Source organism: Pinus tabuliformis, chromosome X, assembly GCF_031772625.1.
Source record: "Pinus tabuliformis cultivar Carrire ecotype Pingquan chromosome X, CPIR1, whole genome shotgun sequence".
NCBI lineage: Eukaryota > Viridiplantae > Streptophyta > Pinopsida > Pinales > Pinaceae > Pinus > Pinus tabuliformis.
The window spans coordinates 1,149,263,609-1,149,278,061 of NC_142308.1; the positions used below are offsets into that span (position 1 = coordinate 1,149,263,609).

The 14,453-nt window shown below is 39.5% G+C and overlaps 1 protein-coding gene across 4 annotated transcripts in view; it reads right to left on the reverse strand.

The window, feature by feature from the left end:
• The window catches only part of LOC149143965 (H/ACA ribonucleoprotein complex subunit 3-like protein), a 31,502-nt gene extending 17,987 nt beyond the window's left edge, over positions 1–13,515 (reverse strand). Inside the window, exons 1-2 of one of the 4 annotated variants that reach the window (XM_089448261.1) lie at positions 13,356–13,515; positions 13,074–13,181 (exon numbers count right to left, since the gene is read on the reverse strand). In XM_089448261.1, coding sequence (XP_089304387.1) covers positions 13,074–13,127 — 54 coding nt within the window. In that variant the 5' untranslated portion in view covers positions 13,128–13,181; positions 13,356–13,515. Of the gene's footprint in view, positions 1–10,370; positions 10,589–13,073; positions 13,201–13,340 lie in introns of those variants that run through there. The other 3 variants (XM_089448263.1, XM_089448262.1, XM_089448260.1) reach the window with 3 other exon arrangements.
• Between the last annotated feature and the right edge of the window lie 938 nt (positions 13,516–14,453).

The following is a 14,453-nucleotide window of genomic DNA, read 5'->3' on the forward strand; positions in this document are numbered from 1 at the left end:
TTAATAATGTTGTCACAAACTATATTTGATGTTCATAATTACAAGCTATTTTTAAGGCTGAACCTGGATGGAAAGAGGAGATATTGTGTCTATGGTAAGGATGTGTTGATTCTCATGCATTCAATCAAAAAGTTCAGGCAATAATAGTTCGGTCAGCAAATCACCATCAAGACAAACAACCAAAGCCTCGAGTACTCTTAACCCAGAAACCTTTATTCAAGCAACAGGTCAATTGGGTAAGCAACTTACAAGGGTTTTATATTTCACAACAAGAACAAGATTGGTAATGTTGTCAAAGACTCTATTAGAATGGAAGAATTACAAGCTATTTTTATGGTTGGGCCAGGAAGGGAAGAGGAGATGTTGACAGAATATGCCAATGATCCAAAAGTTGCCTCCATGTTGCTAGATAAAGATAAAAGCACACATAGGAACAAGGGTTTTTTCTGGGGTGACATCATCCAATACAAGAATTGGTTGTACCTTGTACCTAACTCCAAATTCAAAGAAAATGCACTTGGAGAATATCATTCTTGACTTGTTTGACATGTAGGATTTTTAGGAATATATTTCAGCACAAGGGCAAATTCTTTTGGGAAGGGATGAAAATAGATATCAGAAATTTTGAAGCTTCTTGTGAGGTTTCTCAAAAGAACAAGACATAAATAACAAAAATCCCAGCAATACTTCAATCATTGCCCATTTCAGATCAGAAATGGGAATTGATCAATAATGATTTTATAATAGGGTTCCCTAGTGACATAAGGAAAAATTTGACTTTTGTGGTCGTTGATCCATTCACTGAGTGTGCTCAACCATTTCTTTGGATATTTGAAATTTCAAAAAGCTATCTCACTAAAAAAACAGACCAAAAAGCCAATTGACCAAAAATATTCAAATTTTAAAGAAAAACATACAGATTCATATGCATCCACATGAATCCAAAACCATTTAATACACAAATATGCAATAGTTCTCATTTATATAGGAAGTAAGAGGGCACATTAGGAAAAATAACATTTAGTGGAATACATCTCTGAGTCTGAACCAAGAATACATCAACAAAGAGACTCTAGATGGCCTCTAGCATCAAACCAAATCATGCTATAGCCTATAATAAATACCTACATATCATCAAAATCATTACCTATATCAAGATCCTCATATATCACCCTCTAAACATTAAAACAAGATAGAAAAAGCTTAACATGTCAAATCGAGATCTAGTTTGAGTGATGGGTACATACTAGGGTCATGATAAAGGAGTTCAACAATCAATGCCACTAACATTAAGGTACATAGAGGGCTTGGTGCTCCTAATTAAATGTTGGTTCCATACCCTCGTACACAATAGAATCAAATGGAAACATTGCAATCCCCCCAATCCGGAAATCCTAAAAACTGTTAGGTCTGCTAAATTTTGAGTAGGATCTAAAATGCGACTTTCTCCATATGAAATCCAATGAGGTTGGAACCACTCTCAAACATCTTGAAACAATTGGTAATGCTAAAAGTTTAAGTAGGACCCTGGTGTTGAATATTAGGCTACATTGTACAAAACCGTTCGGCTTTGTACTGAACCAACATTTTTCGATTTTGTGCTACAACTAAGACCAGTTTAGGTATCAAAATGATCAGCCTGGCCGATTCCACCAGTTCCAACAGGCAATGTTACACCCACAACCACTCTAAAATCAAGCAGTGGAAATGCAGAATCTTCTTTTTATGACTAGAGGAATCAGCAACTAGGCCAGTTCGTACCCACGTGACACAAGGACAATTCCGACTGCTACCACTATAACCTCTAGGTGCCTGCGTACACCCTTTCCACAAACACAAGAAATCAGGGGGGTTTGAATCTTGAATCTCTTGGAACATAACAGTACATTATCACGACAACCACCAATCGAATTGGCCCTCGGAGGCTATGGAAATGGAAAATCATTGGTCCAAACCAAAATCCCCACATTTTCACCTTTTTGGAATTCAGTATGTTCCAAATTTTGGGATTCATTTCCTGTCTTCATGGATGCAGACCAAATTGTGGATTTGGCAAGCTTTAGTGTGGAATGGTTTTGAAACTAAGTAGACACCAACTCAGTGGACACCCTTATAGATTTTCCATGAGATTCTGCAACTATTATGATGAACAATCTAAAACTAATTTCTTTTCACCAATACACATAATTTCTCTACTCTAGATAAGCAGTAGAATAAAACACAAAGAAATAGAAATACAGTCACACAATAACACAATAATTTTCTTAGGAAACCCAACTGGGAAAACCCAATTCTTGTTGTAGAATTTATTGATTGAGTTCAAGCAATAGATATCTTTACAAGACAATATTGTTTCACTAGAAAATAAACTTGTTCTCACCATTGTTTTACAAAACGGCCGAATCGACTCCGACTCGGCCGAGTCGAACCGAGTTGATGGCCTTTGCAATGAAACGGTGGCTAACCCGGTTCGGTTGACCGAGTCACATATGACTCGGCCGAGTCATATGTGACTCGGTCAACCCGGCCGGGTCCGTTATGACTCGGCCGAGTCAATGTAGGGCCGGCTGGGCAGCGTAACAGCTCATGAAATTTCACTTTTTATGTGATTTTTGCAAAAGTTAAATGCAGTTAATGGATTCTAAAGGGTAATTGTAATTTGTTAAATGCTTTTGGGGTCCATTTCCCCCTCCCAAACCCTATTTAAGACAGCCAAATGCTCTCATTCACTCACAGCAGTCTTATGCATTTGAGTGAGAGTCTTCTTTGAGAATTAGTGAGCAGTTCTTGAGCTTGTTTTGGAGCAGCAGTGAGGAGTCTTGGAGGAGCATTGTAGCTGGAGTGAGGAGCTTCTTGGGCAGCCATTTGGAGCAGCATTGAGGAGCTGATTCTTGGAGCAAGCTTGAGGAGGCTGTTTGTGCCTGGAGGTATTTTTTTCCACCTCTATAAATCTGTTTTTGCTTAGTAAATTTTAGGTGCATATCAAGAAAGCTTAGAGAGTGTTTTTTGTCAAATAAATGAACATTGAATCAATTTTTTTTTTTTTTTTCATTTTCAGATTGTTTTCCTAGTCAAAAAATGGCACCTAGAGCAAAAGATCCTGCTTGGGCATATGTTGAAATGGTTGATAATCAGATGCATTGCAAGTTTTGCCATAGGAAAATTAAGGAAGGTCCTGGGGGGATTAATAGGCTGAAACAACACTTGGCAGGGATTAGAGGCCAAATTACCGCATGTACCTCTGATGAAATTGATGAGATTAGAAAGAATTTGTTGGCCAGCTTTGAGAAATTTAAAGAAGATAAGGCTAGGCAAAAAGAGATACAGGCTGAAATTGGGAGGAAGAGGGAGATACAAAGAATGATGGCTACCAACCCCCACTATGATTTTGAGGGTTCTTCCTCTATCCCTCAAACTGAGGCATCCAACCCTTTCCGTTATGTTCCTCCCTCTTTTGGTTCTGTTCAAGATAAGGGAAAGGGTAGAATGAAGGGTCATGTGACTATCAAAAGTTATTTCACTCCCTCCTCTCCATCAGATGCACATGGTCCTGAAGTTAGTAAAGGTCAAATTCAGCCCACTTTAGATGACCATTGGAAGAAAGAATTGAGGGAGATTGCTTGTGACTACATAGCTAGATGGTGGTATGATGCTGATATCCCCTTTAATGCTGCTCGTTCACCATATTATGAGCCTATGTTTGATGCCATACATGCTGCTGGAAAAGGCTTCAAAGGCCCTACTATGCAAGAGCTAAGGGGGTTTCGTCTGCAGAAAGAAATTCAATCCATTAATGAGTATTTGCAAGAGTTCAGGGACTCATGGGCAAGAACAGGGTGTACCATCATGTCAGATGGATGGACTGATCAAAGAAACCGTACCATCATAAACTTTCTTGTCTTCTGCCCACAGGGAACCATGTTTTTAAAATCAGTTGATGCATCTGATAAGGTAAAAGATGGCCACTTGTTGTTTCAGCTATTGGATGAGGTTATTGAGGAGGTGGGGGTGGCTAATGTTGTTCAAATCATCACAGACAATGCCTCTAACTATGTTCTTGCTGGTAAAATGTTAGAGGAAAAACACAAGACCATCTTTTGGACCCCATGCGCTGCACATTGCATAGACCTCATGCTTGAGGATATTGGAAAATTAGATTGGGTCAGAAACACTGTAGATAATGCCAAAAGCATAACAAAATTTATCTACAATCATACACTGGTTTTGAGTCTCATGAGGAAACACACTAGAGGCAAGGATATTATTAGGCTTGCCATCACTAGATTTGCTACACATTTTTTGACATTGCAATCTATGCTTTCCCAACATAGAAACTTGCAAAAGATGTTTTCCAGTGATGAATGGAATTAAAGCAATTGGTCTAACAAACCAGAAGGCAAAGAATTGAAAAGGAAAGTCCATGATGAAACTTTTTGGAGAAAGGCAGCAGAGATTGTGAAGCTTGCTGAGCCACTAGTTAAGGTGTTGCGGTTGGTGGATGGGGAAAGGTTGGCTATGGGCTTCATTTATGAGGCTATGGATCAAGCAAAGGAGCAAATAAAGACAGCATACAAGGATAGAGTGGCAAAGTATGGGCCCATTTGGGCAATCATTGATGAAAGATGGAACAATCAACTCCATCGCCCTATACATGCAGCTGGGTATTTTTTGAACCCACGGTATCATTATAAAGCTAAGGAGTCAGGAGCTTTGAGGGGGAGGTCAGAGATGGACTGGTTGATTGCATTGAACGCATGATCCCATCGGAGTCTGATCAGCTGGAGATACATCAACAGGTCACATCCTTCAGCAATGCAACAGGTACCTTTGGGAAGAACCTAGCAAAGATTGCAAGAGAAGCAGATGAGCCAGGTAAACAAAAATTTCAATTTTCAATTTCTTAATGGTTTTACAGTTTTACTTTTTTTATTAAAGTTTGTTAAATCATTTATAATTTGAAAGTTAGATATAATTTGTAATTTTGTTGAGCTTCAGCCTTCATCTAACTCATAATTCATTACACTTCTATGTTTTTTGCAGCACAATGGTGGGAGGCCTTTGGTGGCCAGTGCCCTCAATTGCAAAGGTTTGCAATTCGTATTTTGAGTCAAACTTGCAGTGCATCTGGGTGTGAGCGCAATTGATCTGTCTTTGAGAGGATTCACACAAAGAAGAGAAACCGTTTGGAGCAAAAACGGTTGAATGATCTAGTTTTTGTCCAATACAACCTTCGGCTCAGACGGAACCAATTGCTGAACAAAAGACCTGATTCAGATCCCATTGTGTTGGAAGACATTGATCCAACATCAGATTGGGTAGTGGAGAGTCGTCAACCAGAGTTTGATCCTGATGAGGATCTTGATGAACTTGAACTGGAACATCCACTTCAGCCTGTTCAGTTGAATGCAGATCCCAATCCACCAGCCTCAGTCTCACAGCCAACAAGGACTAGGAGTAGGACTCCAGTTGTTGGTGCTTCCTCTGCTCAACCACGACAGAAGCGCAGCCGCATATCTACTCTATCTCAGCTTGCATCTGCTGCACAGCCTGCTAGTGATACTGGCACCACTTCTACAGTTGCAGTTGGAGACAATGATGAGGAGGAGGAGCCATGGGGCCCCTTGTCTGACTCTGATGATGATGATCCAGAGATTGGTCGAGATGATCTTGGCTCCTCTGGCAGTAGCTACTAGCCAGTAGTACTAGTATTGGAGTCTGGTCACCATCACAGTTTACTTTTGTTGTAGAGGCCATTTCTAGCCTCCTTGGTTATTTGTATTTTGTTTTGAGTCTTTGATCATGTATGACAGTTGACTATGTATTGCCATTGGGTACCATTTTGATATAATGGATTGGTTCATGAGCCTACTTTGATCATATGATCATTGCCTATGTTGGGTACCATTTTGATATAATGGATTGGTTCATGAGCCTACTTTGATCATATGTTGTCTTCCATCTATATTATAATGCTGTGTGTTTGGAAACATGAATGAAAATCTTTAAAATTATGTTTAAAATATTTAAAATTATGTTTTTTTATAAAAAAAAAAAATATTTAATGTATTTTTTACAACGACCGAGTCATTGAAATCGAGCCGGCCGAGTCATTACCGAGTCAGAGTCGGAGTCGAAGTCGATCCTCAGCCAAGTCGGAGTCGGAGTCGGAGTCGTAAAACATTGGTTCTCACTGCTAATGCTTATAGCGTGAAACACCCTGCAATCAACCCGACTCTGCTCCTATTTCCTTGTACAATCTCTACCCCCAATTTCTAGCACATGAAATCTCCTATTTTCTAGCACAATAGTGGCCCCTATTATTTAGGAATTTCTGCCTAAATCCTAGTGCAGACTTGCAACAGAAATATCTCTCCATCTCAATGTATGGCTTCTCCAAAGTAAGCTCTCTATACAACAAGCTCTCCTCGCACAAACTTGTGCAAACAATAATGATACAAAGATGTGCCTTCGTCCTCCTTCTAAGCAATTCAATCATGCTATATCTGGTAAGTGCGAATTTAGAACACGTGGAGTTCGACTTGTTAATTGAATCAACTGCTAGTGTAACACATCCTTGCTTCAATCAAGTTTGACGCTCTCCAGCTCATCCTCTTCTAAATTAGAATTGGCACTTGGAGGTCTTCTTAACTATCCCTCCAATTCTGCACATGAATTAACTTGCTAGATGAACTCGTCCTATCGCCACAAACTCGTCCATGCTGAAGGAAAGATTGATCGTGGTCTTTCTTGACTAAGGCACGAGTCAAGAAGACCTTCTCTTGCTACTATTTTCAACACTCCCTCTTAGCGAGGAAGGGATTTTGTACAACTCCCAACTCATCTTTAAAATGGACAAAACTGCTTCTTGCTAATCCAACTTTGGGCAAAAATTAAGTTGTTCCATGAACTCATCCTATCACCACAAACTCATCCATGCTAAAGGAAAGACTAACCGTGGTCTTTCTTGACTAAGGCACGAGTCAAGAAGACCTTCTCTCACTACTATTTTCAACACTCCCACTTAGCGAGGAAGGGATTATGTACAACTCCCAACTTATCTCTAGAATGGACAAAATTGTTTCTTGCCAATGCCTTGGTCAAGATTTCTATTGTCTGCTCCTTTGTTGGAATGTATCTCTTTCAGCACACAATCTCTGAGATGATGATACTTGATCTCGATATGCTTTGAGTGATCATGAAACACTGGGTTCTCAGAGAGCTGGATGTAACTCTGATTATCACAGTGTATCACAATAGGCTCCATCCTCTCTTGAAAAGTCCCACAAGTAACTTCCTCATCCAAATAGCTTTGCACGCAACCAAATTAGTATCCATGTACCCCGCCTCTGTTGAACTGAGTGCAACTGATCTATGCTTCTTGTTGTACCAGGAAACAATCATTGACCCAATGTTGAAGACGCAACCTGAAGTACTCTTGCAATCTGTGGAGCACCCTGCCCAATCTGCATTTGTGAAGCCCTCAAGCCTCACTCCATCAACCTATCTGTACCATAATCCATAATTTGTTGTGCCTCTAAAATACCTCAAAACTACTTCACAACAACCCAGTGAACTTTGGTCGGCTCCATCATGAACTAATTCAGTTGGTTCACTACAAAACAAATATCAGGTCATGTGTTGACCAAATACATCAACGACCTAATGAGTTGCCTATATATATTGTAGCATCTACTCGCTCTGCTCTATTAGCATGGCCATGGGCCTACAATCCTGCATATTAAATCTCTTGAGAATCTCTTGCGTGTAGTTGCCCTATCCCAATAAGATCTCACCATCACCCTACCAAACCTCAAATCCAAGGAAACAGTGCAGAAGCCCTATATCCTTCATCTCAAACTCCCTTACAAGGTTTGCCTTGCAATCCTAGATTAGGTTGTCCTCTCCAGTCAATATAAGGTCACTAATGAGCAGAGGCCCTGCAACCACAATGTAGTACAATTTGGGATCCACCTCACTCTTAGTGAAGCCCAATCCTCAAAGGTAGTTGTCAATACGAGTGTATTGTGCTCTTGGTGCCTGCTTGAGCCCATAAAGAGATCTCTTCAGCCTGCAAACATGTATGTGTGTCTCTGTTGGATTGCTTAAACCCCTCTGGCTACTCCAAATCAATCTCCTCTTCAACCACTCCATTGAGGAATGTTGTCTTCACATCCATCGGGTGGTTCTTCCAATCCATTTGTGTTGTAAGTGCCAGAATTGTCCTAATGGATGAATATCGTGCTACTGGGGCCAAACGTCTCATCATAATCTATGCCCTCAACCTATGAGAAGCCCTTGGCCACAACCATGGCCTTGTACTTCTCCACACTCCCATCTGCTACATGCTTCACCTTGTACCCCCATCTCGAACCAACTACTGATTTTCCCTGAAATTCGTGGCACAATCTCCCAAACATCATTCATGATGGAGGAATATTCCTCCACCATGGCATCTCACCAAACCCGCTAAGAGGCTACCTCATCATAACAAGAAGGCTATATGTCCAACAACTCTGCCATCAATGCCATATATCTGATGCACCTCTGTGGCTACTTGCTCTGCCTAACATGATGCTAGGAGTCTCAACCTACTCCTAGGCCTCCTGAATCAACTTCTCATCCCACTTTGCTCTCTTCCTCCATGTGTTGGCCTACTCTCGTCTTAGTCTCTCCCCATCATCATCTTGTTGTGCATTCTGTTGTGCGACCCTCTCGCAACCTAGTTGAGACTCAAACTGTGATCCTAGTTGAGGCTCCTCCTTGGGAGCGAGTAGCTCCTCCTCAAGTACTCCTACCTGCTCTCGCTCTAAGGACTCCCTCAGAGCTTTGACCTCCTTAAACCTCACGTCCTGCGGCTTGCCTGATAATTGTCTTCTTAAGTGATGGAATATCACCCTATACACTTGAGATGCCTCATTGTAGCCCACGAAGATGCCCTTCTCTGTTGTGGGCTCAAGTTTCTTCCTGCTACCTTTGGACACATGGCAATAAACTTTTGTGCCAAAGATACAGAAGTCTGAAACATCATGCTTCTTGCCTGTGAAAGCCTCCTCTGGTGTAACTCGTCCAAGCACCTTGTGTGGACTCATGTTCTGCATAAATACTGCATGTTCTACATAAATACTGCAGTGTTGCATGCCTCTGCCCACAATAACATAAGCAATCCCTGTTCATGCAACATGGCCTTGGCCGCTCCAACAATATTGTGGTTCTTCCTCTCAGCCACCTCATTCTGCTAAGGGTTGCGGGCCGCTATTAGCTCTCTCCTAATGCCCTCTTTCCAAGTTTTCCAAGAATAATAGTCAATGAAAGTAACATAGTACTTGTGTTTCATAAGTGATGGAGAAGAGAAGGGTCCACATACATCTGAATGCACCAGTTCCAAAACCCCTCTAGCTCTGTTGTCTCAGCCCTAGACAAATGACTTGGCATACTTGCCAAGCATGCACCCCTTGCACACTCTAGTCTTGTGAAGATTGATTAGGCCATTGTAGGCATTGATGTGCCCATTGTCCAAGATTTCCTGAAAAGGAAAGTCAACAGACATCACATCAACTTAGGGGCAATCTCATAATTGCTCTTAAGACCAAATGAAGGCCCAAAAGGACCAATGCCATGGTGAGAGAATTTCAAATCAGTTGTAATGTTTTCTTAAGATTGCAGCCATATCCACAAAGGTCCATTAAAGAAAAGGTAGGGCGAAAAATGTGCCTAAAAATAGCCCTTTTGCATCATTGGTCAATGATCATCTTAGTGAAGAAGGAAAGCTTGTTCCACATGTGCATAGATTACCAAAAATTGAACGAGACTATTATGAATCGGCACCCTATCCCATGCAACGATGACTTATCAGAATAATTGCATGGGGCAGCCATGTTCTCAAAGATTAGTTTATAATCAGAGTATCATGAAATCAGCATAAGGAAAGCTAGCAGTACAACACTTCCTTTAAGGCTCATCATGACCACTTCAAATTCAAGGTAAAGCCTTTTGGGTCACAAAATTCCCAGCTACCTTCCAAGGTACCATGAATCAAATATTTCCATTATATGTAAGGAAGTTTGTGCTCATATTCTTCAATGATATTTTATATCCAGTAAGAATACGCAAGAACATCAACATCATTTATGGATTATTTTAAATTCTTGTGAAAGAATTCACATTTTGCTAAAGAATCTAAGTCTGACTTTCCAAAAAGAGAATTTGTGTATTCGGGGCACATTATCAGCAAAGGAGTTGCGAAAGAACAGTCTGCTAAGATTCAACCCATTCTTGATGTAGTCGACAAATGTTTTCTTTACGCCGAAAACCCTTCTTAAAAATAAACCATATCAAAGCAGAAGCCAGAGGGCTTAAAGAATGAGACTTACCTTTAACGTGTAGACTTTCTCTCCATTTTCATTGATATAAAACATGAGATACATTGTTGCTGGTGCAGGGTCTTCGGAATCACTCCAAATGTGTGTTTGTATGACTGTCTGTAAATTACAACAAGAACTAAATATTGTGCCAAAATCACCAAGTACCGGAAGAGTAAAAAAAAATTTGTGAACCTCAAAGCCAAGAAGAGACTGCTCGATATTACCGCAAATTGCGCTTCTTCCTTCTCGGATGTTGTTCCTCCTGTAGAAATAATGAAGTGCCACACAGTAGTACTTCATATTTTTACGCCGTAAGGCGTTCCCCTCTGAAATCAACTCCCCTCCTTACCTACGTGTCATCTTGTGCACCATACGATTAGATGTTAGACGATTGCACAAATTTCAAGCGTTAGATCAAATTAGTTACAAATTAAATCAAAATAGTTACAAATTAGTATGCATTAGTTATTGGTTATTACGTGTAACGGTTCGCGACTAACGCTTTGCGACTACCATTCTTTGAAAGACTACCATTCTTTGAGGCAAAAAACAGTTTACAACCGCACTAATAATTAGGGCAAACCTTGAAGCACCCATAGTTGCATTCACAGTTAACGACAAAGCTGCACACAACCCTTCTTCCTCTGTAACATCTACAAATGGTGGAAACCAGCTAGCCACACCCTCCTTGCGTGACTGAAGCCACGACCTATCATCGTCCTCTGTTCGTGTGCAACTAAAATTCGAGGAAGCGCCGAAAGGTACCGTCTTGATGCCAGTTTATTAATCTCCTATTTCACATGTTATGGGTTCATATAGTATGCTATTTTCTTGATATGCCACAAATTCTTAAAATAGATTGCAACAGGGCAAATTTGGGTCATAAGAGTTTTCTTTTGGCAGTGCATATAGTGTTTTCTGTTTTCTCTGTAATGGTGTATTCATTTTCCCCGTGTTTTTTTTTAATTGCCGGATTTGAAACTCTATCTATGATATTTCCGCTGAACTGCGCGTTTGTTAAGGTGTGTGACCAATGCAGTATTGAGGGTATGTACTGCAGACACTCTATGGGAGGACTCATGTTGGTCAGCAAATCCCACTACGACAAAGACTACATAATCTATGGGAAGTTGTGAAACCCTTATACACAAACATTCATCGACATTAAAAAATAAATTAGACTATTCTTATTAAAAAAAAACAGGGTCAAAATGCAGTGGAACAAGGAAATATTTTCCTAAAGACCAGGTTCTGGTCATGACTCTGCAACAGAGAATTAAGCTAGTTCTTTCAAAGGAAAGTACGCAACCAGAGGCGAGTCCAAGACCCTGTCGCTTGACGTAACAGAATTAAACTCAGAGGGATTACTCGTTTAAATTCTTTAAAGAAAAACATGGTTTGACCGCATTTCCGGGGGGACAAGCTTCCAAACCCCAACTGTAATCTAACCCAACAAATATCAACGGAGATAATTCCAGCTAAAAGCACATCAAGAAATAGTGAATAAGTATACTGTCCAATAACCTTGATGATTTACCAAACCAAACCCTCTGGTTCTAGTCATGACTCTGCAACAAAGAATTAAGCTAGTTCTTTCAAAGGAAAGTATGCAACCAAAAGCGAGTCCAAGACCCTGAATGTGAGGACTCAGGCCTAAACCCTGTCGCTCAATGTAACAGAATTAAACTCCAGAGGGATTACTCGTTTAAATTCTTTAAAGAAAAACATGGTTCGAACCTGTTTCCAGGTGGACGAGCTTCCAAACCCCAACCGTAACCAAACCCCAACTGTAATCAAACCCAACAAATATCAACGGAGATAATTCCAGCTAAAAGCACATCAAGAAATAGCGAATAAGTATATTGTCCGGTAACCAAGACGATTTACCAAAACCAAACCCTCAGCAGAATAGCATAACCAGAAGGACATATAGAAAATAATAGTCGATATGCCAGCAACGTATGGCAGCATCGCATAAGTTTAGAAAACGTTCTCTGGGGAACATAACCCAGGAATAGTAACTCAAGATAATACAAAATCGACCATTTTATTACACATTAACAAGCTTAAGAGCGTAAATGTCTTTCAGTGCCAAAATTAAAACAGAGAATGGACTTACAGAAGGTAGCTATTACAATTACAAAGTTGGCCATTGTGGCTCAAAATATCAGAGGTGAAATCCCCTCAAATTTAACAAACTTCTTAAAAAAAAATAAAAGACATGATTTAGAAATAAATTAGACTACATTCTTATTAAAGAAAAAACAGGGTCAGAATGCGGTGGAACAGGGAAATATTTTCCTAAAGACCAGGTTCTGCTCATAACTCTGCAACAGAGAATTAAGCTAGTTCTTTCAAAGGAAAGTACGCAACCAGAGGCGAGTCCAAGACCCTGAATGTGAGGACTCAGGCCTAAACCCTGTCGCTCGACGTAACAGAATTAAACTCAGAGGGATTACTCGTTTAAATTCTTTAAAGAAAAACATGGTTCGACCCCGTTTCCGGGTGGACGAGCTTCCAAACCCCAACAGTAACCAAACCCCAACTGTAATCAAACCCAACATTCTCAGCAAAGGAGTTGCGAAAGAACAGTCTGCTAAGATTCAACCCATTCTTGATGCAGTCGACAAATGTTTTCTTTACGCCGAAAACCCTTCTTAAAAATAAACCATATCAAAGCAGAAGCCAGAGGGCTTAAAGAATGAGACTTACCTTTAACGTGTATACTTTCTCTCCATTTTCATTGATATAAAACATGAGATACATTGCTGCTGGTGCGGGGTCTTCGGAATCACTCCAAATGTGTGTTTGTATGACTGTCTGTAAATTACAACAAGAACTAAATATTGTGCCAAAATCACCGAGTACCGGAAGAGTAAAAAAAAAATTGTGAAGATTTCCTTAGAAAAAAGCTTAGTCTGCTGTGAAGAAAGGTTAAAACATGGTTGCAGGAAAGAAAAACGAAAACAGAAAACTAACCAGCTGCTAACTTACTCGGAATGCCAACTCTGGCAGTGAGGACAACGATTGGCACTTCGAGCGCCTTTCAAAAACCTCAACAGAGCTCTGGTTCAAAGCTGGAATGAGACACGGTAGGAAGCAGCAGACCAAGCAGGAGCATGAGCATATAATATGTTCTATTTATGTTTATAATGTTACCAAGAAAATAAAATTAAAAAAAATTAAAAAAATTAAAAAAAAAAAAAAAAAAATTTACTGGGTTCATGCCATTATGACAAAGTAGGCACTTTGGCATATGAGCCGATTTTGTCCTAAATTGAATATGTTAACCAATGTATCTAATGTACTTGATATGTTTCAAACTTTAACAAAAATAAAATCTATTAATACATATAAAATGTATAAGTATAAACGTAAGAAAGGCCACTATTAATATATGAAATGTATAAATAGAAATGTAAGAAATGTCAATTGATCATTCTATTGGTAAATAGATAAAATGTTATAAAAATGGAAAAAATGTATTGATTGGTAGATTAGTGTATTTATGAAGCTCATAAGTACATGTATTATATTATTTTTAGTGTAGCATTTACTAATCAATCTATAAAAAAGAAGAGTTGCTAATAGAGGTTAATGGAGTTTGATAGTATTGTATTTACATTAGGGCCAAGAATTGTATTCACTTTCTTTCAGCGAGACTTATTAATAAGTCAAGAATGTTGGTAATATGATAAATATTTTGAAAATTAGAATGGATATGGAAGTTCATAAGTCTAAGAAAAATTTCTTTTCATCTTCACCCGTCTTAGTATGGCACAAGCATAGACTCTTTCTTCCCATGTTGTTTTGTGAAAGTGAATTTCATCTTCAACCCTCTTTATATGACACTCATTCTTCCCATGGTGTCTTAGTATGGCACAAGCATAGACTCTTTCTTCCCATGTTGTTTTGTGAAAGTGAATTTCATCTTCAACCCTCTTTATATGACACTCATTCTTCCCATGGTGTTTTGTCAGTTGGGAAACAAATGGTTTCACTACGAAGCTCGTTAGAATTAACTCTTATATTATAAATGTTTGTTTTCTTCCTAACATAAGCCAAGGCACATAATTTTTTTATTGTTTTCAA